Source organism: Bos indicus, chromosome 13 (assembly GCF_029378745.1).
Source record: "Bos indicus isolate NIAB-ARS_2022 breed Sahiwal x Tharparkar chromosome 13, NIAB-ARS_B.indTharparkar_mat_pri_1.0, whole genome shotgun sequence".
Lineage (NCBI taxonomy): Eukaryota > Metazoa > Chordata > Mammalia > Artiodactyla > Bovidae > Bos > Bos indicus.
The window spans coordinates 38,456,212-38,474,368 of NC_091772.1; the positions used below are offsets into that span (position 1 = coordinate 38,456,212).

The window sequence follows — 18,157 nt, forward strand, 5'->3', positions numbered from 1 at the left end:
CTGAGAGGGTGCCTTGGTGGAAACACCCTCCACAGTGAAGGGGGTGTGCTCCTCAGCTCCCCAGTGGGTGTGTCCCAGATGACACCAGTACCTCCCTGACCTCAATCAGAACCCTGAACAAAGACTCAGAGAGCTGTAGACCAAAAAGAAAAAGATGCTGTTTTAGTAAACAACGGGATGCTGCCTGCCATGAAGCCATCAACCTCTGCAGGCACTCTGAGGGTGCACATTTAGGGAAACTAAGGATGGAGAAAAACAGTATGCTGGCCCTAGATACTTCAGATGCATCTCAAAGGAATGATTTAAGGGAGCCCAGATTCTTTCATCTTCCCATAGTAGAAAAGTTCTGAATTCATAAAGCTGTCTGTTCCTTTGTGATCAGCAGTAACCTTTCGATGTTCAAACACCCTGTTTTCTTTTCAGCAAACTCCTACATATCCTGCTCCTCCCATAACTCTTTGAAGCAGTTCCTCAGAGCTGCGAGGCTGTCTCCTAGTTATAAGGCCATCAATTGAAACACAATTCTCAACTTTTAGGTTGTCATTCTTGACATTTTGCTTTTTCAAAGGACACTAAGAGGGACTGAGCCCCAAGCTATGGTCTAACGGTGAGGCTTCTGTCCCCCAGAAGACGGATGAGATTGCCCATAAACGCGCGGACTGCGACAGAGGGGCAGGATCTAGGGAGAGCGGTGCGGGTGCGCTAGTTGGGGACATGGGCTCGGAACCCAGGGCTGCCTCCTTTGACAGTAAGATCGCGGTAAGGTGCCTCGCCTTCTCAGTCTCAGTCCCCACCGTGGGTTTAAGTGAATTAAAGGGAGCTGGTCGACACCACGCCTGCGCGGCTCACGACCCCTCCCTACGCGCCCAGACACAGCCTTGCTTTCCCTGGAGCAAGCGTGGCCCGGAAACTGTTGTCCCCCCCTGCCGCGCACCCCAGAAACTAAACGGAGATTCCCCGGGCACATCACTTCCGCCAGCCGAGGGGTGAGCCCAGCACCAGAGGCAGGAGTCACTGCAGGGATCACTGGGGAGTGTAGTCTTTAAGGCGGAGGCGTTAGCAAAGTGGGCACTGGAAGGAGACGTTTCACCCGGGGTCCTCTGTAAAAGAGGGGGCGGGGCGGAAATCCAGGTGCCACAGTGGCCATTCTCCCTTGGGCATGTTACCGAGAAACAGCTCCCTCAGAGGCCTCTGGGCGCGCCGAGCATCCTGGGAGATGTAGTCCCGGCGCTGGGCCGAGGATTCTGGGTAGTGTAGTCCTGGTGCTTGGCCGAGGATTCTGGGTAGTGTAGTCCTGGCGTCCTGGCCCAGCTGGTGGCTGGAGTGACCCCTTGATCCTCGCTGGTGAGTGTGGCGCTCGTGGGGCTCTAAGCTGCAGCCGTGCTCTTCCCTGCGCGGAAAGGTAGGTCCTGAAAGTCTGGGCTGTTGGCTGGGCCTGACGCTGGTGACTGTGCGGGTGCCGGGCAGAGGAGGCGGCGGCGGGACGCACTGTCGCGGTTCAGGCCGTGCCCTCCCGGATGTCATATTTGGGATGTGAGCGCGCATCTTCGATGGACGTGAGCGAAGCTCAGCCGTCATGCCCAGTGGTGGCGGATGCCGGAATCCAGCCACGTCCCGGGGCTTCTGTGGGTGAGGACACGTTAGGCCTTGGCCGAAAGAGTGATGATGATGGGAGCGGGGAGGTCGCGCTTATCCTCAAGTCCCTGGGGGCCAGAGGCTTGAGTAAGTTGGCATGGGGCCCTGATGTTTCCCAGCTGCCGGGATGAGGGCCAGCCCGGCGCCAGGAGTTTTGGTGGGTGGTTTGCCGTGGGCATCATGTGCCTGGGATGGGCTGGGTGTGGAACGGGCCACTTTGGCAGCGATCTTGGGTGTGTTTTTGGCCGGTCGCCCCTGGATTCAGGCCTTGGAGGAAGAGGTTGTCTGAGGCCCACTGGGCAAGTTTCTCAAAGGTCCTGGAAACCTGCGTTGACCCCAGCAGTCACGGATGTGCGGGGCTCCAGTGTTTCCGGACTTCGGGATTTTGAGTTCCATTTTAAAGTTTTATTAAGGAGAGATTTTGGACAGAAATAAATAGAACTCTACAGACCCACCATCCAGATGTAACCCTTGTCACCTGGGGAGCAATCTTGATTCATCTCAAAATGGCACACTGAGAAGCCTACAACCCACAGAGGTTCACTGTCCCTGCCCTACTTGAAGAGCGTAACCTCGGCTGCCAGCTTCATCCAGACTCTGTGACTTTGTAACGGTGTCACCTTGGATAAGGGACTGACTTCACTGTGCTTCAGTTTTCTCATCTGTAAAATAAAGATAATAAATCGTACTCCATTGGATTGTGAGGCTAGAATGAAGTAAGACGGTTCTGTGCCTGGAACCGTCTCTGATGTGTACAGTCCTAAGTACCCAGTCAGTAAGAACTTTGCTTAGGAAGGTCTGAGGCAAGAGTGGGTCAGCTCAGGCCTGGTGTCGGCAGCATTATTGGGGCAGGCTGTGTTCTCAGCGAGCTTCCCGCAGCCTTTTCTTCTGTGACAGGTCCATTCCTGATGCCTTTAACGAAGAGGGAAGTCTAAGGGCGTGAGTTTCCAGTGACTCTCCTGAACCTTTCTGCTCTTGTGCTGCCCAGAGAGGAAGCCTGGTGGGCGAGGGGAGGGCTCCTGACAGCCCGGACTCACGTGGGGACTGCTCACCTTCCGTGTGCTGAACCAAAGGTGGGTTTCCTTCGCTCAGCCTTGACATCTTGTGCCCAGCACGCCCCGCCCGGGGATCAGAGCCCAGCTGGTTTCCCCAGGGGACATGGTCTGTGGTAGGGGTGGCTGCTGTCCCAGGGACTCTTGTTCAGACTCTGTGTCCTCCTTGACCACCCCCTCCTCCCCCATCCTTGTGGTGTGTTGAGGCCTGTGCACTCTCAGGCTTGTCTGTTGTGAAGGCCTCGGCCTTCTGTTCTGGTTCCATCCAGCGAGGCCCTCACTGCCTGTGTCCCCGTCCTGTCATCTCACCTGCAGTTACCTCAGGAGGCAGCTCTAACATTAGAGCTTCCTGTAAAATAACCACAGGGTCATCACTACACTCAAGGGAATGAATAGCTGTTTCAGTCAGAGCAGCTCTGTTCAGAGGCAGGAGAGGGGAGGTGTGTGGCCGGGGAGGAATTCCGGGGGACAGTGTCCCTGTGTCTGGCCCTCCCCCCGATTCTGACCTTGTGGACCTCAGTGAACACCCGCAGCTTGGCCTCTTTGCTCTTTCCAGGCTCACCTGCCCTGTCTCTCAGCAGCACGTGCGCTGTGCCCTGGACCCCTCTCCTTCTGGTCCTCACTCCTGCTCCGCCCTCACTCGTCTCTGCTCCACCTTCTTGTCCCTCTCCCCACCTGCCTCTTGCATTGGGCACCTGACGTCCACATACTGAACTTGGCACTCAGCCTGCTAGAAAGAGACCTTCCTAATCGTCTGCTTCTGTCCCGACTCCAAAGTCAGGATGCTTGGGTTCAAATCTCAGTTTTACCATGTCTAGCTGTGTGGCCCTGAGCTTGTTATTTCACCTCCCTGAGCCTTCTTTTCCTCATCTGCCAGATGGGAATCATCAGAATGGTGTCCACCTCCCGGGGATGTTGGAGGAGATAACCCTAGCAATGCAGTTACAGTGCGGGGCACATAAAGTCTAAGTAATTGTTAGAGTTACTTTAATGCCTCCAGCTTCTCCAAGTCTCCTCCTCAGTCTCCTCCCCGACTCCCAGCCTGGTCAGACCCTGCTTTACAGCTGCACAGAAGCATATTCCTTGTCTGCTTGTGTTTCCCCGAGCATTTCTGTTTCTGTGTCAACTGGTGATGAGCTGGGATGCTCTCCCCCTGCAGAGCAGCCTGCACATCCCCGGCAGTGTTCCCAGGTTCCCTGTTCATGGTGGGACCCTGGGGCTCAGGACTCCAGGGCTTAGGCTGTGTCATGACTGTCTGACCCTCCCACTGGACCAGGAGGTGGTTGTTAGAGGGTAGGGTACCTCATTTGCTCCTCTTGAGCCATCGATACAGTTCCTGTCACTGGGTTAGCCTAAGCAGGTGAAGACACCAGTGTCGTCTTTGCTAGGCCCCACACCCTCTCCACATGGTATCGGGCCTCTGCTTCTGTTTGGTCCCTCTAGCAGGGGTGCTGACGTTCTTAACCTGGTGCCTTGGGCCCTCTGAGAGCATACAGACTTAAGCCTGTGACTGGCACAGCATCCCTTGTCGCACATTTGTGGGTGAAAGCAGGGATGAGATCAGCCTGAAGGAGCACCCAGTGTTTGATGAAATAATTTGAGCAGCAAAATAGTGATAATATTCTAATATAACCCCTAGGATAAGCTATGAATCCACACTGAAGTAAATAAGAAGGGACAACTCTTGGATTTCCCTGGTGATACAGTGCATAAGAATCTGGCTGCCAGTGAAGGGGTCATGGGTTCAATCCCTGGTCTGGGAAGATTCCACATGCCGTGGAGCAACGGAGCCTGTGCTCCATGACCACTGAAGCCACCGCAGCGAGAAGCCTGTACACTGCTGCGAAGAGTTGTCCCCGCTTGCCCAACTTGATAAAGCCTGCATGCAGCAATGAAGACCCAGCACAGCCAACAATAAATGAATTAATTTAAAAAAAAGAGAAGGGACAACTCTTGCTTACAGAATTCCAGCTAATGAATTTCAAAGGAAAGGAGGAGGTAGAACATTGTCATTTGGTCAATACTGCAGTAATAATGGTTGAAGACAGCTCCCACAAAGTGATGCTAAAATTATTTGGTAAAAGATTGAAGAGAAACAGGATATTTGTATAATCTCAAAGTAACTCTCCCAAGATGTATATTAAATATAAAGGCAAAATGAATGACATCGTAATGAAAAAACCCAGCAGATGCTGCCTTAACCAAGTGATCAAGGTTAACATCATCAGTAGTAAAACATACCGATATCATGAACTCCTATCAAGGGGTATGAAAAGGGCATGTGACTTCTGAGATAGTCTAGCTAGAAGTGAACTAGGGTCATTCTAATCATTTTCTTCCCAAATCTGATAAATCACAATTGAGGGCTGTTCTTCAAAAATGTCATTCATGAAAGAAGGATTGGAGGAGATTAAAGATACATGACAGCTAATTGCAGTGCGAGAACCTCAGTTGAATCCTGGACCAGAAGAAGGAGGACATTAGTAGAAAAAACCTGTTGAAATGTGGTTATGAGCTGTAGTTTAGATAATAGTAATAATAATCAATGTTAATCTGGTTTTCATCATTATAGTATAGTTTTCTCAGATGTTAACATTAGAGAAAACTGGATTAAGGTTACACGGGAATTGATACTTTTGCAACTTCTAAGTCTGAAATTCAAAATGAAAAGTTCTATGGATTCATTATTATTACAGTGAATTGGATGTTGGATGAGTTCTGTTAAAGAATACTTCAGCATGTATAAATGCAATCATGTTTTTTCTCCTTGGTCCAGTTGATTAATACGTATAATATACAGTAATGAATTTCCTCATATTCAACCAGTCTTACATTTCTGGGCACTCTGTCTTGGTGAAATTAAAAAAAAAAAAAATTTTGTTTATTTATTTATTTGGCTCCGCTGGGTCTTAGTTGTGGCACGTGGGGTCTAGTTCTCTGACCAAGGATTGAACCCAGGCCCCTTGCATTGGGAGTGCGAAGTCTTAGCCACCTGACCACCAGGGAAGTCCCCAAAATATTTTCTTATTGCTTTGAATGATATTCTTCTTGCCATGCATTTAAAGTCATAAAATATATATAACATAAGATTTACCATCTTAACTGTTTTAAGTCTATAGTCCAGTATCATTAAGTACATTCATATTGTTGTGCAACCGTTCACACTCTCCATTTCCAGAACTTTTCAGAATGAAACTCTATCCCCATTAAACAATAACTGAGTTTCCCCTTCCTCCTAGCTCCTGTCAACCATCGTTCTACTTTGTGTATATAGATTAGTCTAGGTACCTCATATAAGTGGAATTTTATATTTGTCCTTTTGTATCTGGTTTGTTTGACTTAGCATAGTATCTTTAATGTTCATCCATGTTGTAGCATGTGTCAGAATTTCTTTTCTAAGGCTTAATAATATTCCATTATATACATACACACACACACGCACACACACACACACACACACACACACACACCGCTCTTTGTTTATCTATTTGTCTATTGACAGACACTTGGATTTCATCTGCAGTTTGGCTATTGTGAATAATGCTGCTCACATGAGTGTACAAATATCTATTCAAGTCCCTGCTTCCAGTTCTTTTGGGGAAATACCCAGAAGTGGAATTGGTGGATCATATGCTAATGTGTATTTTTACATTTTTGAGGAACTGCTGTGCTGTTTTCCATAGTGCTTGCACCATTGTACATTCCCACCTGCAGTGCACGTGAGTTGAATGACGATTTTGAAAAGTCTCATGGAAGTCTGGTATATTTTTTGTCTAGAGTCACTTAGGAGTTTTCTTGTTATTCTTCAGAGCCTGATAGTTTTTCCAGTAGAAATATACCTTGAAGCTGTTGGCTATGTGTCAGCTTCTCCCTGGTACTTTGTAGGCCCTTCATATTTTGATTCAGGTCATCTTTTTTTCCCAATTTTTACTGTAGTACAGTTGCTTATATGCAGAGTACATCATGAGAAATGCTGGGCTGGAAGAAGCACAAGCTGGAATCAAGATTGCCGGGAGAAATATCAATAACCTCAGATATGCAGATGACACCACCCTTAGGGCAGAAAGTAAAGAGGAACTAAAAAGCCTCTTGATGAAGGTGAAAGAGGAGAGTGAAAAAGTTGGCTTAAAACTCAACATTCAGAAAACGAAGATCATGGCATCTGGTCCCAACACTTCATGGGAAATAGATGGGGAAACAGTGGAAACAGTGTCAGACTTTATTTTTTGGGGCTCCAAAATCACTGCAGATGGTGACTGCAGCCATGAAATTAAAAGATGCTTACTCCTTGGAAGACAAGTTATGACCAACCTAGATAGCATATTGAAAAGCAGAGACATTACTTTGCCAACAAAGGTCGGTCTAGTCAAGGCTATGGTTCTTCCTGTGGTCACGTATGGCTGTGAGAGTTGGACTGTGAAGAAAGCTGAGCGCCGAAGAATTGATGCTTTTGAACTGTGGTGTTGGAGAAGACTTGAGAGTCCCTTGGACTGCAAGGAGATCCAATCAGTCCATTGTGAAGGAGATCAGCCCTGGCATTTCTTTGGAAGGAATGATGCTAAAGCTGAAGCTCCAGTACTTTGGCCACCTCATGCGAAGAGTTGACTCATTGGAAAAGACTCTGATGCTGGGAGGGGTTGGGGGCAGGAGGAGAAAGGGACAACAGAGGATGAGATGGCTGGATGGCATCACTGATTCAATGGACGTAAGTCTGAGTGAATTCCGGGAGTTGGTGATGGACAAGGAGGCCTGGCGTGCTGCGATTCATGGGGTTGCAAAGAGTCGGACACGACTGAGTGACAGAACTGAACTGAACTTAACAGTTGATTTACATTGTTGTGTTAATTTCAGGTGTACAGAAAAGTAATTCAGTTATACATATACATATGTTCATTCTTTTTCAGATTCTTTTCTCAGATAGGTTATTACATAGTATTGAGTAGGGTTCGCTGTCCTATATAGTATGGTCTAGTTGGTTACCTGTCTATATACTTTATTTATTATATATTGTAGTGTATATATGTTAATCCCAAACTCCTAATTTATTCCTCCCCCCACCACACACACACACATCCCCTTTGGTAACCATACGTTTTGTTTTTTTAAGTGTGTGAGTCTGTTTCTGTTTTATAAATAAGTTCATTTATATCATTTTAAAAACTTAAGTGCCACGTATGAGTGATATATTTGCCTTTGTTTGACTTACTTTATTTAGTATGATAATCTCTAGGTCCATCCATGTTGCTGAAAATGACATTATCTCATTCTTTATATGGCTGCGTAATAGTCCATTGTACAAAGATGTACTACATTTTAAAAAAAAATTTTATTTATTCACAGCTGTGCTGGGTCTCACTGCTGCTTGGGCTTTTCTCTGGCTGCGGCAGGTGGGGGCTGCTCTCTAGTGGTGGCGCACGGGCTTCTTACTGAGGTGGCTTCTCTTGTGGCAGAGCACGGGCTGTAGGGCACAGGTTCAGTAGTTGTGGCACACGGGTTTAGTCGCTCCAAGGCATGTGGGATCTTCCCAGATCAGGGATCGAACTCGTGTCTCCTGAATTCACAGGACTCTTTACCACTGAAACTGTGTGAATACAGGTGGATTCTTTACCCCTGAGCCGCCGGGGAAGGCTGTACCACATCTTCTTTATCCATTCCTCCGTTGGTGGACATTTAGGTTGCTTCCGTGTGTTGGCTATAATAAATAGTGCTGCAGTGAACACTGGGTGCAGGTATCTTTTCGAATTATGACTTTCTCTGGATATGTGCCCAGGAATGGGACTGCTGGATCATATGGTAGTTCTATTTTTAGTTTTTTAAAGAACCTCCATACTGTTCTCTACAGGGTCTGTTACGAATTTTACATTCCCATCAACAGTGTGGGAGGGGTCCCTTTTCTCTACATCCTCTCACGTATTTATTGTTTGTGGACTTTTTGAGGATGGCCATTCTGACTGGTGTGAATTGTACTTTGATTTGCATTTCTCTAACAAAAAGGTCCGTCTAGTCAAGGCTATGGTTTTTCCAGTAGTCATATATGGATGTGAGAGTTGGACTGTGAAGAAAGCTGAGCACCGAAGAATTGATGCTTTTGAACTGTGGTGTTGGAGAAGACTCCTGAGAGTCCCTTGGACTGCAAGGAGATCCAACAAGTCCATCCTAAAGGAGATCAGTCCTGGGTGTTCATTGGAAGGACTGATGCTGAGGCTGAAACTCCAATACTTTGGCCACCTTTTGCGAAGAGTTGACTCATTGGAAAAGACCCTGATGCTGGGAGGGATTGGGGGCAGGAGGAGAAGGGGACGACAGAGGATGAGATGGCTGGATGGCATCACCGACTTGATGGACATGAGTTTGGGTGAACTCCGGGAGTTGGTGATGGACAGGGAGGCCTGGCATGCTGTGATTCATGGGGTTGCAAAGAGTCGGACACAACTGTGCAACTAAACTGAACTGAACAATTAGTGATGTTGAGCCGCTCTTCATGTGTCTCTTGGCCATGTGTCCATCTTCTTTAGAGTCTGTGGCTGAAACTTGAAGATATTACGCTGAATGAAATAAGCCAGACACAAAAGGACAGACACCGTATGATTTCACATATTTGGGATACCTAGAATAGCCAAATGCATGGAGACAGTAAAATGATGGTTGGTTACCAGGGTTTGTGAGAAAGGGCATTGTGGTTTATGGTCACAGAGTTTCAACGTGAGATGATGAACCAGTTCTGGAGATGGATAGTGGTGATGGTTGTACCACATTAAGTGCGAGCATGCTTAATGTACTGAAATGTACACTTCACATGGTAAAAATAGTAAAATGCTTATGTATATTTTACAGTCATTTAAAACCCACAAGCTGTCCTACGCTCGACCTGTTCTGCATTTCTCCCACTTAGTGCCTTTTATTCCTCCTAAGTGGTCCTACGTCCCAGGATTCAGGCTTCCTCTCCTCCTTGGCGCAGGTGTCCTCTTCTGTGTTCCCCATACACCTCATCGGGAACACCTGGCAATTTCTCTTCCCTAGACTCCTGTGCTTCGTTCAAGACCAAGTTCCTGGGCCTCTTGTGAAAACCTCTCCTGATGTCCCTATTGCAGGGTGCTTTCCACTTTGAAACAGTGTTGCGATAAAGGCAGTAAAGTTGGGCAGGGTGTGAGAATGGCATGTGAGATGAATTCTGGACTGAATGGCAGGGACGTCCACCCTGAGCACCACAGTGTGGGACAGGACATTTAGTGGACTGCTACCCACAGTTGAAAAAGCGGAGTTGCTAGCTGATGGCTGGGATGGGCTCCAAACCAGGGCAGTAGGGTTCAAATTCGTGCTCTTGACCATTCCCTGCTGGTTGGTGCCTCTCAGGGAAGGAGGGCCGGAGGGGCTGTGGGATTCAGGGAGGGACTGAGTTGTGTTTGGTCTTTGCCATAACTGAATTGTGTGAACCTCAGTCATTCGGATGCTTCAACACTAATACCGTGGTTCAGACTATTCTTTTAAATTCTTAAAACTCAAAAGTCTGGCGCTTTCCCTCAACATAAAGCTCCTGAAAGTTACAGGCTATTTTTGTATGTATTCTCCACATCAGCCCAGCTAGGACCTTGAACGTGTTGACAAGTGCCACTGCCCAGGTGGTGACAGGGCTTTAAAGATCTTGGAATACAGAGCACCAGGGTGAAAGGCAGGATCTCATCTGCCTCCCCTGGGCCGCCTCCCCCTTGCCCCTTACCCTGAGGCCTGGGCAGGGCTGGCTCCCGGGTGAACAGGGCTGTTTTGTGTTACAGGCACACATGGCATTCAGAGATGTGGCTGTGGATTTCACCCAGGATGAGTGGGTGCTGCTGAGCCCAGCTCAGAGGTCCCTGTACCGGGAGGTGATGCTGGAGAACTACAGCAACCTGGTCTCACTGGGTAAGCCTGCATCTCTTAGGACCCGGGTCCTGGCTGCTGGCAACTTGGAGCAGCCCTCTTGCTTTCTGGCCTTACCTTTGGGTTGGACTCCAAAGCAGAGACACTCTATAAACGTGTACAGCTGTGTATATATGTGTGTGATACTCCGCATTTCTAGCCTTCTCCCGCAGGCTCTCTGGTAAGCCTGGCATCTCTTCCTAGTCAGTATCTTCTTGTAAACGAGGGAGGTGTTCTCTCACAGCATGAAGTCGGGTCAGTGAACTCCCATCCTGGCTTCCCTTCCCTGGGGGAGCTCACCACTCTCACATCTTCCCCACCACCTTTAGAAATCCTCCCCCCTGGTGTGGCTCTGAGTGCAGGATAACCTGCAACCATCTTGTTCTCTTTTCCTCTGAGCAGGCATTCCGTTTTCTAAACCAGAACTCATCACCCAGCTGGAGCAAGGGAAGGAGACCTGGAGAGAAGAGAGGAAATGCTCGCCCGTCAGCTGCCTGGGTGAGTAGGGACCCTGGGTGGTTCAGAGGGCTGGGGGTGGGGAGGTCTTTCTGCCGGGCCCCTGGCCGCTCACTGTATGCACTGCCCTCCTGGCCTCCTTCCAGACCTGCAGCGGCACCCGAGCGTCCTGGTGTCTCGTCTCCCTGCACTGGGTTTGCCGTCTCTGCCTCACTTAGTTCCCTCCCACATACATAGTCTGGTGGCTCATGTTACTATATTTTTAAAAGGATATTTTCCCTGGATTAGAATTTTAGATTGGCTTATTTTTTCACCACTTTAAGGATACTGTTCCCCTGTTCAGGCCTCCCATTGTTTCTAATAAGAAATCAGCTGTCATTTCCACAGTTATTGCTTTGTTTTTTTGTTACTTTTTAAACCTCTGGTACTTTCAGAGCTTTCTGTATTTTGGTGTTCAGCTGTTTGACTGCGATGTCACTATTTTTCCTGTCATAGCGTGTGCTCAGATTTTTGAACCTATAAATTTATGGTTAGAGCCACATTGGGGAGATTTTTGGACATGATTCTTTCATGATTCTTTTGTTCCCTTCTGTTTCCTTCTTTTTGGAATGATATTCACATGTGTATTAGTCCATTTTACATTGTCCCACAGTTTACTGAGCCTGTTTTTTTTTTTTTATAACTTTCCATTTTTGTGATGATGCTTCCTAATTGTTCATTAATGAAGAGCAGATTTTCCTTTACCTCCTTTAACAGAAAAGCAGATACTTAGAAGATACATTTTTAAGTGAAAAATTGCAAAACAATGTTTATTACATAGTTGGGTTTGTGTGAAAGACTGTGTCAACATGTATATGTGAACATAGACATCTGCATTATTATTCACCATGATCAGTGGTTAGCTTGGGGGGTAGAGAATTGGAAAGAGTGGAGTTTCTGGGGAGTTTTTTGACTTGGCATTCTTTTTAAATGATAGAGGAATAGATAACTGTAGGGAATTGTGTGTTTTTTAGCTTTTAAAATACTGTTGACAATTTCATAATAAAGAGAAGTATATGTTTTTTTTTTCTGTAAGAGATTTTCTATTTCTCAGTTTTATCAAATTTGAAAGCTTAGTTAATTGTGTCTTAAAATCAAGGGAAATAGCATATATAATAGAAATCATTTATATTTTTTAAGTTTTTATATCCTTGTTTTTGGTCTGCTAAGAGTCATAGCAGATTACTCGCCAATGTCATTGTAATTTATATCAAATCCTCCATTTCTTTCTAAGTTTTTGCTATATATTTCACTTCAGTGTACTGTTAGGCATGTAAAGGTTCATGACAATTTTATCTCATTCATTAATGAAGTTTTTAATGTTAAAATTCTTTTGTTCTATATTATATTCCTTAAACTTTCATTTTTTTCTAAAAAACTTTTTTTTATTTTACACTGATGTATAGCTGATTAATAATGTTGTGATAGTTTCAGGTGGACAGTGAAGGGACCCAGCCATACATATACATGTATCCATTCTCCCCCAAACTCCCCTTCCATCCAGGCTGTCACATAACATGAGCAGTGTTCCCTGTGCTGTAGAGTAGGTCCTTGTCAGTTATCCGTTTTAAATAGAGTTGTGTGTTACATATCAATCCTATTATTTCTTATTAGTCTTAGCACCTGTTTTGCTGTGGCTCTTTGTTTTTTAGAGAGTTTTGGTATGATATCTAATGTGATTTGCGGTGTCATATAGCTGCTATTGCATTTTCTGCCAAACCAACTATTATCTTTGAATAGGGACTTTGGCCTTTTCACATTTACTGGAACAGCTGATGGATTTCATGGGACTTACTTAGGGACTGTAGGGCAGGTACAGAGGCACTTAGGGAAGAGCTCAAGGTAGAGGCAGCAGCATCTCTCCTAGCTCAGGCTGCTGAAACACAGCAGCAGAATTCATGGCAGAAGCAAAAGGTTTTACTGTGTTTCTGGAGGCTCGCAGTTCTTGGTTGGCAGAGGTGTTGGCAGTTTACAAAGGAGGCTACCCTCCTGGACTTTGAATGGCCACCTCCTCACTCTGTCCTAACCCGGGCTTTCTGAGGCTGCACATCCTGGCTTTCCTCCTACAGGGAGGTCATCAGACATATCGATTAGAGCCTTATGACTTCTTTTAACCTTAATCACCTCTTTGAAGGCCCTGTCTCAGAATACAGTAGCATTCTCTACTGATGGAATAATTCTAGAATGTAGATGTATACACAGTTGGTTTTCAAAAGTTCAGTTCATCAGTGAATGCAAGTGTTCAGGCAGATGCAGTGAGGTCTGGACCTGGTTCCTCAGACTATGTGATCTTGCATTCCGCCAGCTGAGTAGAACCAGCAGTGCTGAAGCAAGGTGTTCAGTGTTGACATCTCCTTACGAGAGGTACTATGAGAAGAAAACTTTTATATTGATTCCTGGTGCCATTTTTATTTTGGTTAATTATGGAAGTTAACAAGACTCAAACTGATCCGTGGCACCAGTCATTGGGGGACCTAGACCGTGTGTGTGCTGTCTACTGCTGAAAGCCTCCCGAAAGTGAAAGTGAAAGAAAGTGTTAGTCACTCAGTTGTGTCCAGCTCTTCTGCAGGTACCTCTGTCCATGGATATTCTCCAGACAAGAATGCTAGAGTGGGTTGCCGTTTCTTCCTCCAGGGGCTCTTCCCGACCCAGGGGTCAAACCTGTGTATGCTGCATTGGCAGGCAGATTCTTCCCTGTCTGAGCCACCAGGGAAGCCCTGCCTTGTGGGAATTCTGGTCCAGAGTAGGCCTCTAATAAGTATTTGTGCGTGAGTCGGGACCCTCCAGGTTCAGGTGTCTCACATGTGGTATCTAACCACTCCACTGTGTTGCCTCCTACACCAGGGTCTTCCAGGCTCAGGGACAGCTCTCTTCTTCCACCCCATCCTCCCAGGGAGACAGGGAAAGAGAAAGACGTTTCCATGTGGGTCCTCTGGTTAGAGCTCTCTTGGTCACAGACAATCCCTTTGGACCCTGTTTGTGTCACTGGGTGGCTGTGCATTAGGAGGTCGTTGTAGTGGGTCCTCTGCAGGAAGTCTTGCTGGGTGGCCCTGAAGATGTAAACATTTTGAAGAACAGGGACTGGAGTCTTAACCATCAGACCAGGCAGAACTGCTTTGGCGGCTCCACGTCTCAGTTCTGACTCAGACTCTTCTCTCTGCCACAGAACCAAAGCCAGAACTCCACCTCTGTCCTTTCTGCCCTCCGGATCTCTGCAGTCAGAAATTCCACATGCAGCAGGTGCTGTGTAGTCCCCCACCCTGGATCTTCACGTGCCTGTATGCCGAAGATCCCGTCCAGCCAGGAGACCTGTGCCTGGAGGACCAGCAGCAGCAGGCCGCTGGTGGTAGTGCCTGGATCGAGGAAGTGGAAGGGCAGGAGGGAGAAGGTGCCCGGCCTTTGTTTGGAAAGACAGAGAAAAGTACTGTAGAAGCATTCCCCAGGCCACCCCAGAGGCAGCCAGTCATCTCTGGGGGTGGGGTCCCAGGTATGGAGATAGAGGCCGGCCCTGCACAAATGGGGACCCCTGAGGAAACAGACAGGCTGTTGAAGAGGATCGAAGTCCTGGGGTTTGGGACTGTCAACTGTGGAGAGTGTGGACTGGGTTTCAGCAAGATGACGAACCTGCTCAGTCACCAGAGGATCCACTCCGGGGAGAAGCCCTACGTGTGTGGGGTGTGTGGGAAGGGCTTCAGTCTAAAGAAGAGCCTGGCCAGACACCAGAAAGCGCACTCCGGGGAGAAGCCCCTCGTGTGCGGGGAGTGTGGGCGGGGCTTTAACCGGAAGTCGACGCTCATCATACACGAGAGGACACACTCCGGCGAGAAGCCGTACATGTGCGGTGAGTGCGGGCGAGGCTTCAGCCAGAAGTCGAACCTCATCATCCACCAGAGGACACACTCTGGGGAGAAGCCCTACGTGTGCCAGGAGTGCGGGAAAGGCTTCAGCCAGAAGTCAGCCGTCGTCAGGCACCGAAGGACACACCTGGAGGAGAAGACCATCGTGTGCGGCGACTGCGGGCTGGGCTTCAGCGACAGGTCGAACCTCATCTCGCACCAGAGGACACACTCAGGGGAGAAGCCGTATGCCTGCAAGGAGTGTGGGCGCTGCTTCCGGCAGAGGTCCACACTCGTCAACCACCAGAGGACACACTCGAAGGAGAAGCCTTACGTGTGTGGCGTGTGCGGACACAGATTCAGCCAGAATTCAACCCTCATCTCGCACAGGCGCACACACACTGGGGAGAAGCCTTACGTGTGTGGGGTGTGTGGGCGGGGCTTCAGTCTCAAGTCCCATCTCAATAGGCACCAGAACACGCACTCCGGGCACAAGCCCATCGTGTGCAAGGACTGCGGGCGTGTCTTCAGCCAGCAGTCCAACCTCATCCGACACCAGAGGACGCACTCGGGGGAGAAGCCCCTGGTGTGTGCGGAGTGCGGGCGAGGCTTCAGCCAGAAGTCCAACCTTGTGGCACACCAGAGGACGCACTCTGGGGAGAAGCCGTATGTGTGCAGGGAGTGTGGGCGGGGCTTCCGCCACCAGTCGGGCCTCATCCGGCACCGCCGCACACACACAAGGGAGCAGCCGTACAACTGCCGGCTGTGCGGGCGAGGCTTCGGCAACAAGTCCGCCCTGCTCATGCACAAGTGGTCACACTTGGAAGAGAACTCCTGTCTGTGCACAGAGTGTGGCCAAGGCTTTCCCCACAAGTCACACCTCATCCTCCACCAGATGACACACCAGGGGAGGACGCCGCACGTGTGCAAGGCATGCGGGCAAGGCTTCAGCCAGAAGTGCCACCTCAGCAGACATAGGAGGAATGTGTGCCCACCACAGACCACTGTTTCAGTCTGACCCCGAGGCCCCGCGGGAGCATCCTTACTGACCCCCTCACCCGCTCCAAGAGCGCAGACTAAATCAAAACATTTTACGCTCTTCTTGAAAACGCATTCCCTAAGCGGTCAAAAAGACATTTGAACTCAGTTTACTTCCTCTACCCCAAGTTGTCGTGTTTGGGGCATTTTGTTCTAATAAAACTCTGCTGCTTTACAAATCTGTGGCCTCAACTGCCTCTCTCATTCACCCACCTATAAAGGTAGGGAATCAGGGGTGGTACAGAAATCTCGAGCTTCTGAGGCCGTGGTTCTGCAGTAATGCAGTCCTTTGGATGACATAAGAACTGAGTCAGTCTGTGATTCTTGGACACTCTGGTCCTTTGTAGAGGGAGAGGATCCCGGAACTGTGTTCAGGGGATTGGGGCGAGGGAGGGGGTCTTCCAGGAAACACGACCTCCCCTAAGCCGCTCACTCTCACCTGCAGCCCCCTCCCCACTCTCCCCCAACTCCCGTGGCAGCCCCCTACTGGCTTGCCTCCTTTGCGCTCTCTGCTGCCTCCTCCTCGCTCTCAGATGTCTCTACTTCTGCCTTTGCTCAATCAAATCAGTGGTTAGGACCACTGCTACTGTTTAGAACCACTGCTACTGCTTAGAGTTAGGGTAAACACACCACGAATAAGTGTGTGTCAGCTGGTTAACCTCGAAGAAATGAACAAACATCTAAACACTTAAATCATGTATAAGTAGGAAATCTGAACAGACTAACACGAAGGAGATTGAGTTAGTAATCAAAAACCTTCCAAAATAGCCTGAAATCAGATGGCCTGATCGGCGACTTCTAGCATTTAAAGGATTAACACCCATTCTCAAAATCTTACCAAAAAAGACTCTTCCTAAATCATTCTGTGAGGCCAGTATTACCCTATTAGCAAAACCTGACAAAGACAACACAGGGAAACTACAGACACCTAACCCTTATGGATATAGACGGAGAAACCCTTAACAGTATTAGCAACCAAATCCAGCAGCATATGAAAAGGATTTTCACACTGTGACTGAGTGGTTTCCTGGCTCAACATAGGAAAAAAAATCAATACATCATGTAAACAGAATAAAGTGGGGGGGGGGGAGCAAACACATTCCATTTATATGAAATATCCAGGATAAGCCAAAGCAAAGAGACAGAAGGCATGATAGTGGCTGCCAGAGACTAAGAGAAGAGGAAATGGGGATGACTGTTCCCCATTAACAATAAAGGACTGCCTTTGTGGGTAAAAAAAATGTTCTGGAACTCCATGGTAATGATGGCTGCAGAACATTGGAAATGTTAAAAACCATTGAACTGTATACTTTAAAAATGGCCAAAATGGTAAACTTTATATTACCTGAATCTTACCTCAATTAAAAATTTTAATCTTACCCACCCAAATCTTGTCATTGGAGGAAAAATAAAAACCCGGGGCCACAGAAATACCTGGGACCTAGAATTGCCAACATAAGATAAAGCACAACACACACTCGGTAAAACCCTAAACTGGCAGTGACAGCATTTCAATTGTTAAAAAAAAAAATGAAGTTTTCCAAAGCAAATTCTTTGTCATACTTGGAAGCAACTCAAATGAATGAGAGAAATGGTTCTGAGAAACCAGAGGCTTTGCTCTATTTTTAGATCAGAGCTGATCTTTTGGGATTGCTAAATCCTCTGAGTGTCTATTTATTAATCTGTTAAGTGTGGAAGCAAACATTTCAGAAGCAGGTGTAGCCACCCTGCTGGCCAGCCGGCCAGAATGCCTGGCTCTATAATGTCAGTTTGAGGAGAAGAAAGAAAGCAAAATGTAGTGTTCTGATCTCTGCTCGAGCTGCATACAGTATTATAGAGAAGAACAACTCAGTCCTTACGGAATACCAGGACAGTCCACAGCCAAAGGCCGTGTCTGTGCCCCTGTCTCTCGGTGCTCCCGGTCAGCCAGAGGGGCTGCCTGCACAGAGGAGAGGTGTAGCCAGGGATGTTCTCATCAAAGGTGGGGAACTGCCTGTAGGATCAAGGAATGACGACAAGGACCTGGAAAGTCAGAGGAGAGAAAGCCGAACCCAGGAAAAATTGGAGGGAGAATTTTTAGGTATGAAAACGACAGCTATAGATTCCAGAGAGAGAGACTCCTGTGCCTGGACTTTAGGGGGTGTATTAGGGAAGTAAGATAAATTGTTACTAATGGTCAGGTCAAATCCTGGAGGGCTTCAAAAA

General features: G+C 47.7%; 1 protein-coding gene across 3 annotated transcripts; it reads left to right on the plus strand.

The window, feature by feature from the left end:
- The first annotated feature begins 959 nt into the window (after window positions 1–959).
- Window positions 960–16,131, plus strand: ZNF133 (zinc finger protein 133). 3 transcript variants are annotated; one of them, XM_019973225.2, is made up of 5 exons: window positions 961–1,402; window positions 2,533–2,708; window positions 10,460–10,586; window positions 10,986–11,081; window positions 14,245–16,131. In XM_019973225.2, the coding sequence occupies exons 3-5, from the start codon at window positions 10,466–10,468 to the stop codon at window positions 15,930–15,932; spliced, it is 1,905 nt and encodes a 634-aa protein (XP_019828784.2). In that variant the 5' UTR covers window positions 961–1,402; window positions 2,533–2,708; window positions 10,460–10,465; the 3' UTR covers window positions 15,933–16,131. The 3 variants fall into 3 exon arrangements, with proteins under 3 accessions (XP_019828786.2, XP_019828784.2, XP_019828785.2); XM_019973226.2 differs by lacking the exon at window positions 961–1,402 and adding an exon at window positions 1,413–1,629; XM_019973227.2 differs by lacking the exon at window positions 2,533–2,708 and having other exon boundaries at window positions 960–1,402.
- Window positions 16,132–18,157: the final 2,026 nt, after the last annotated feature.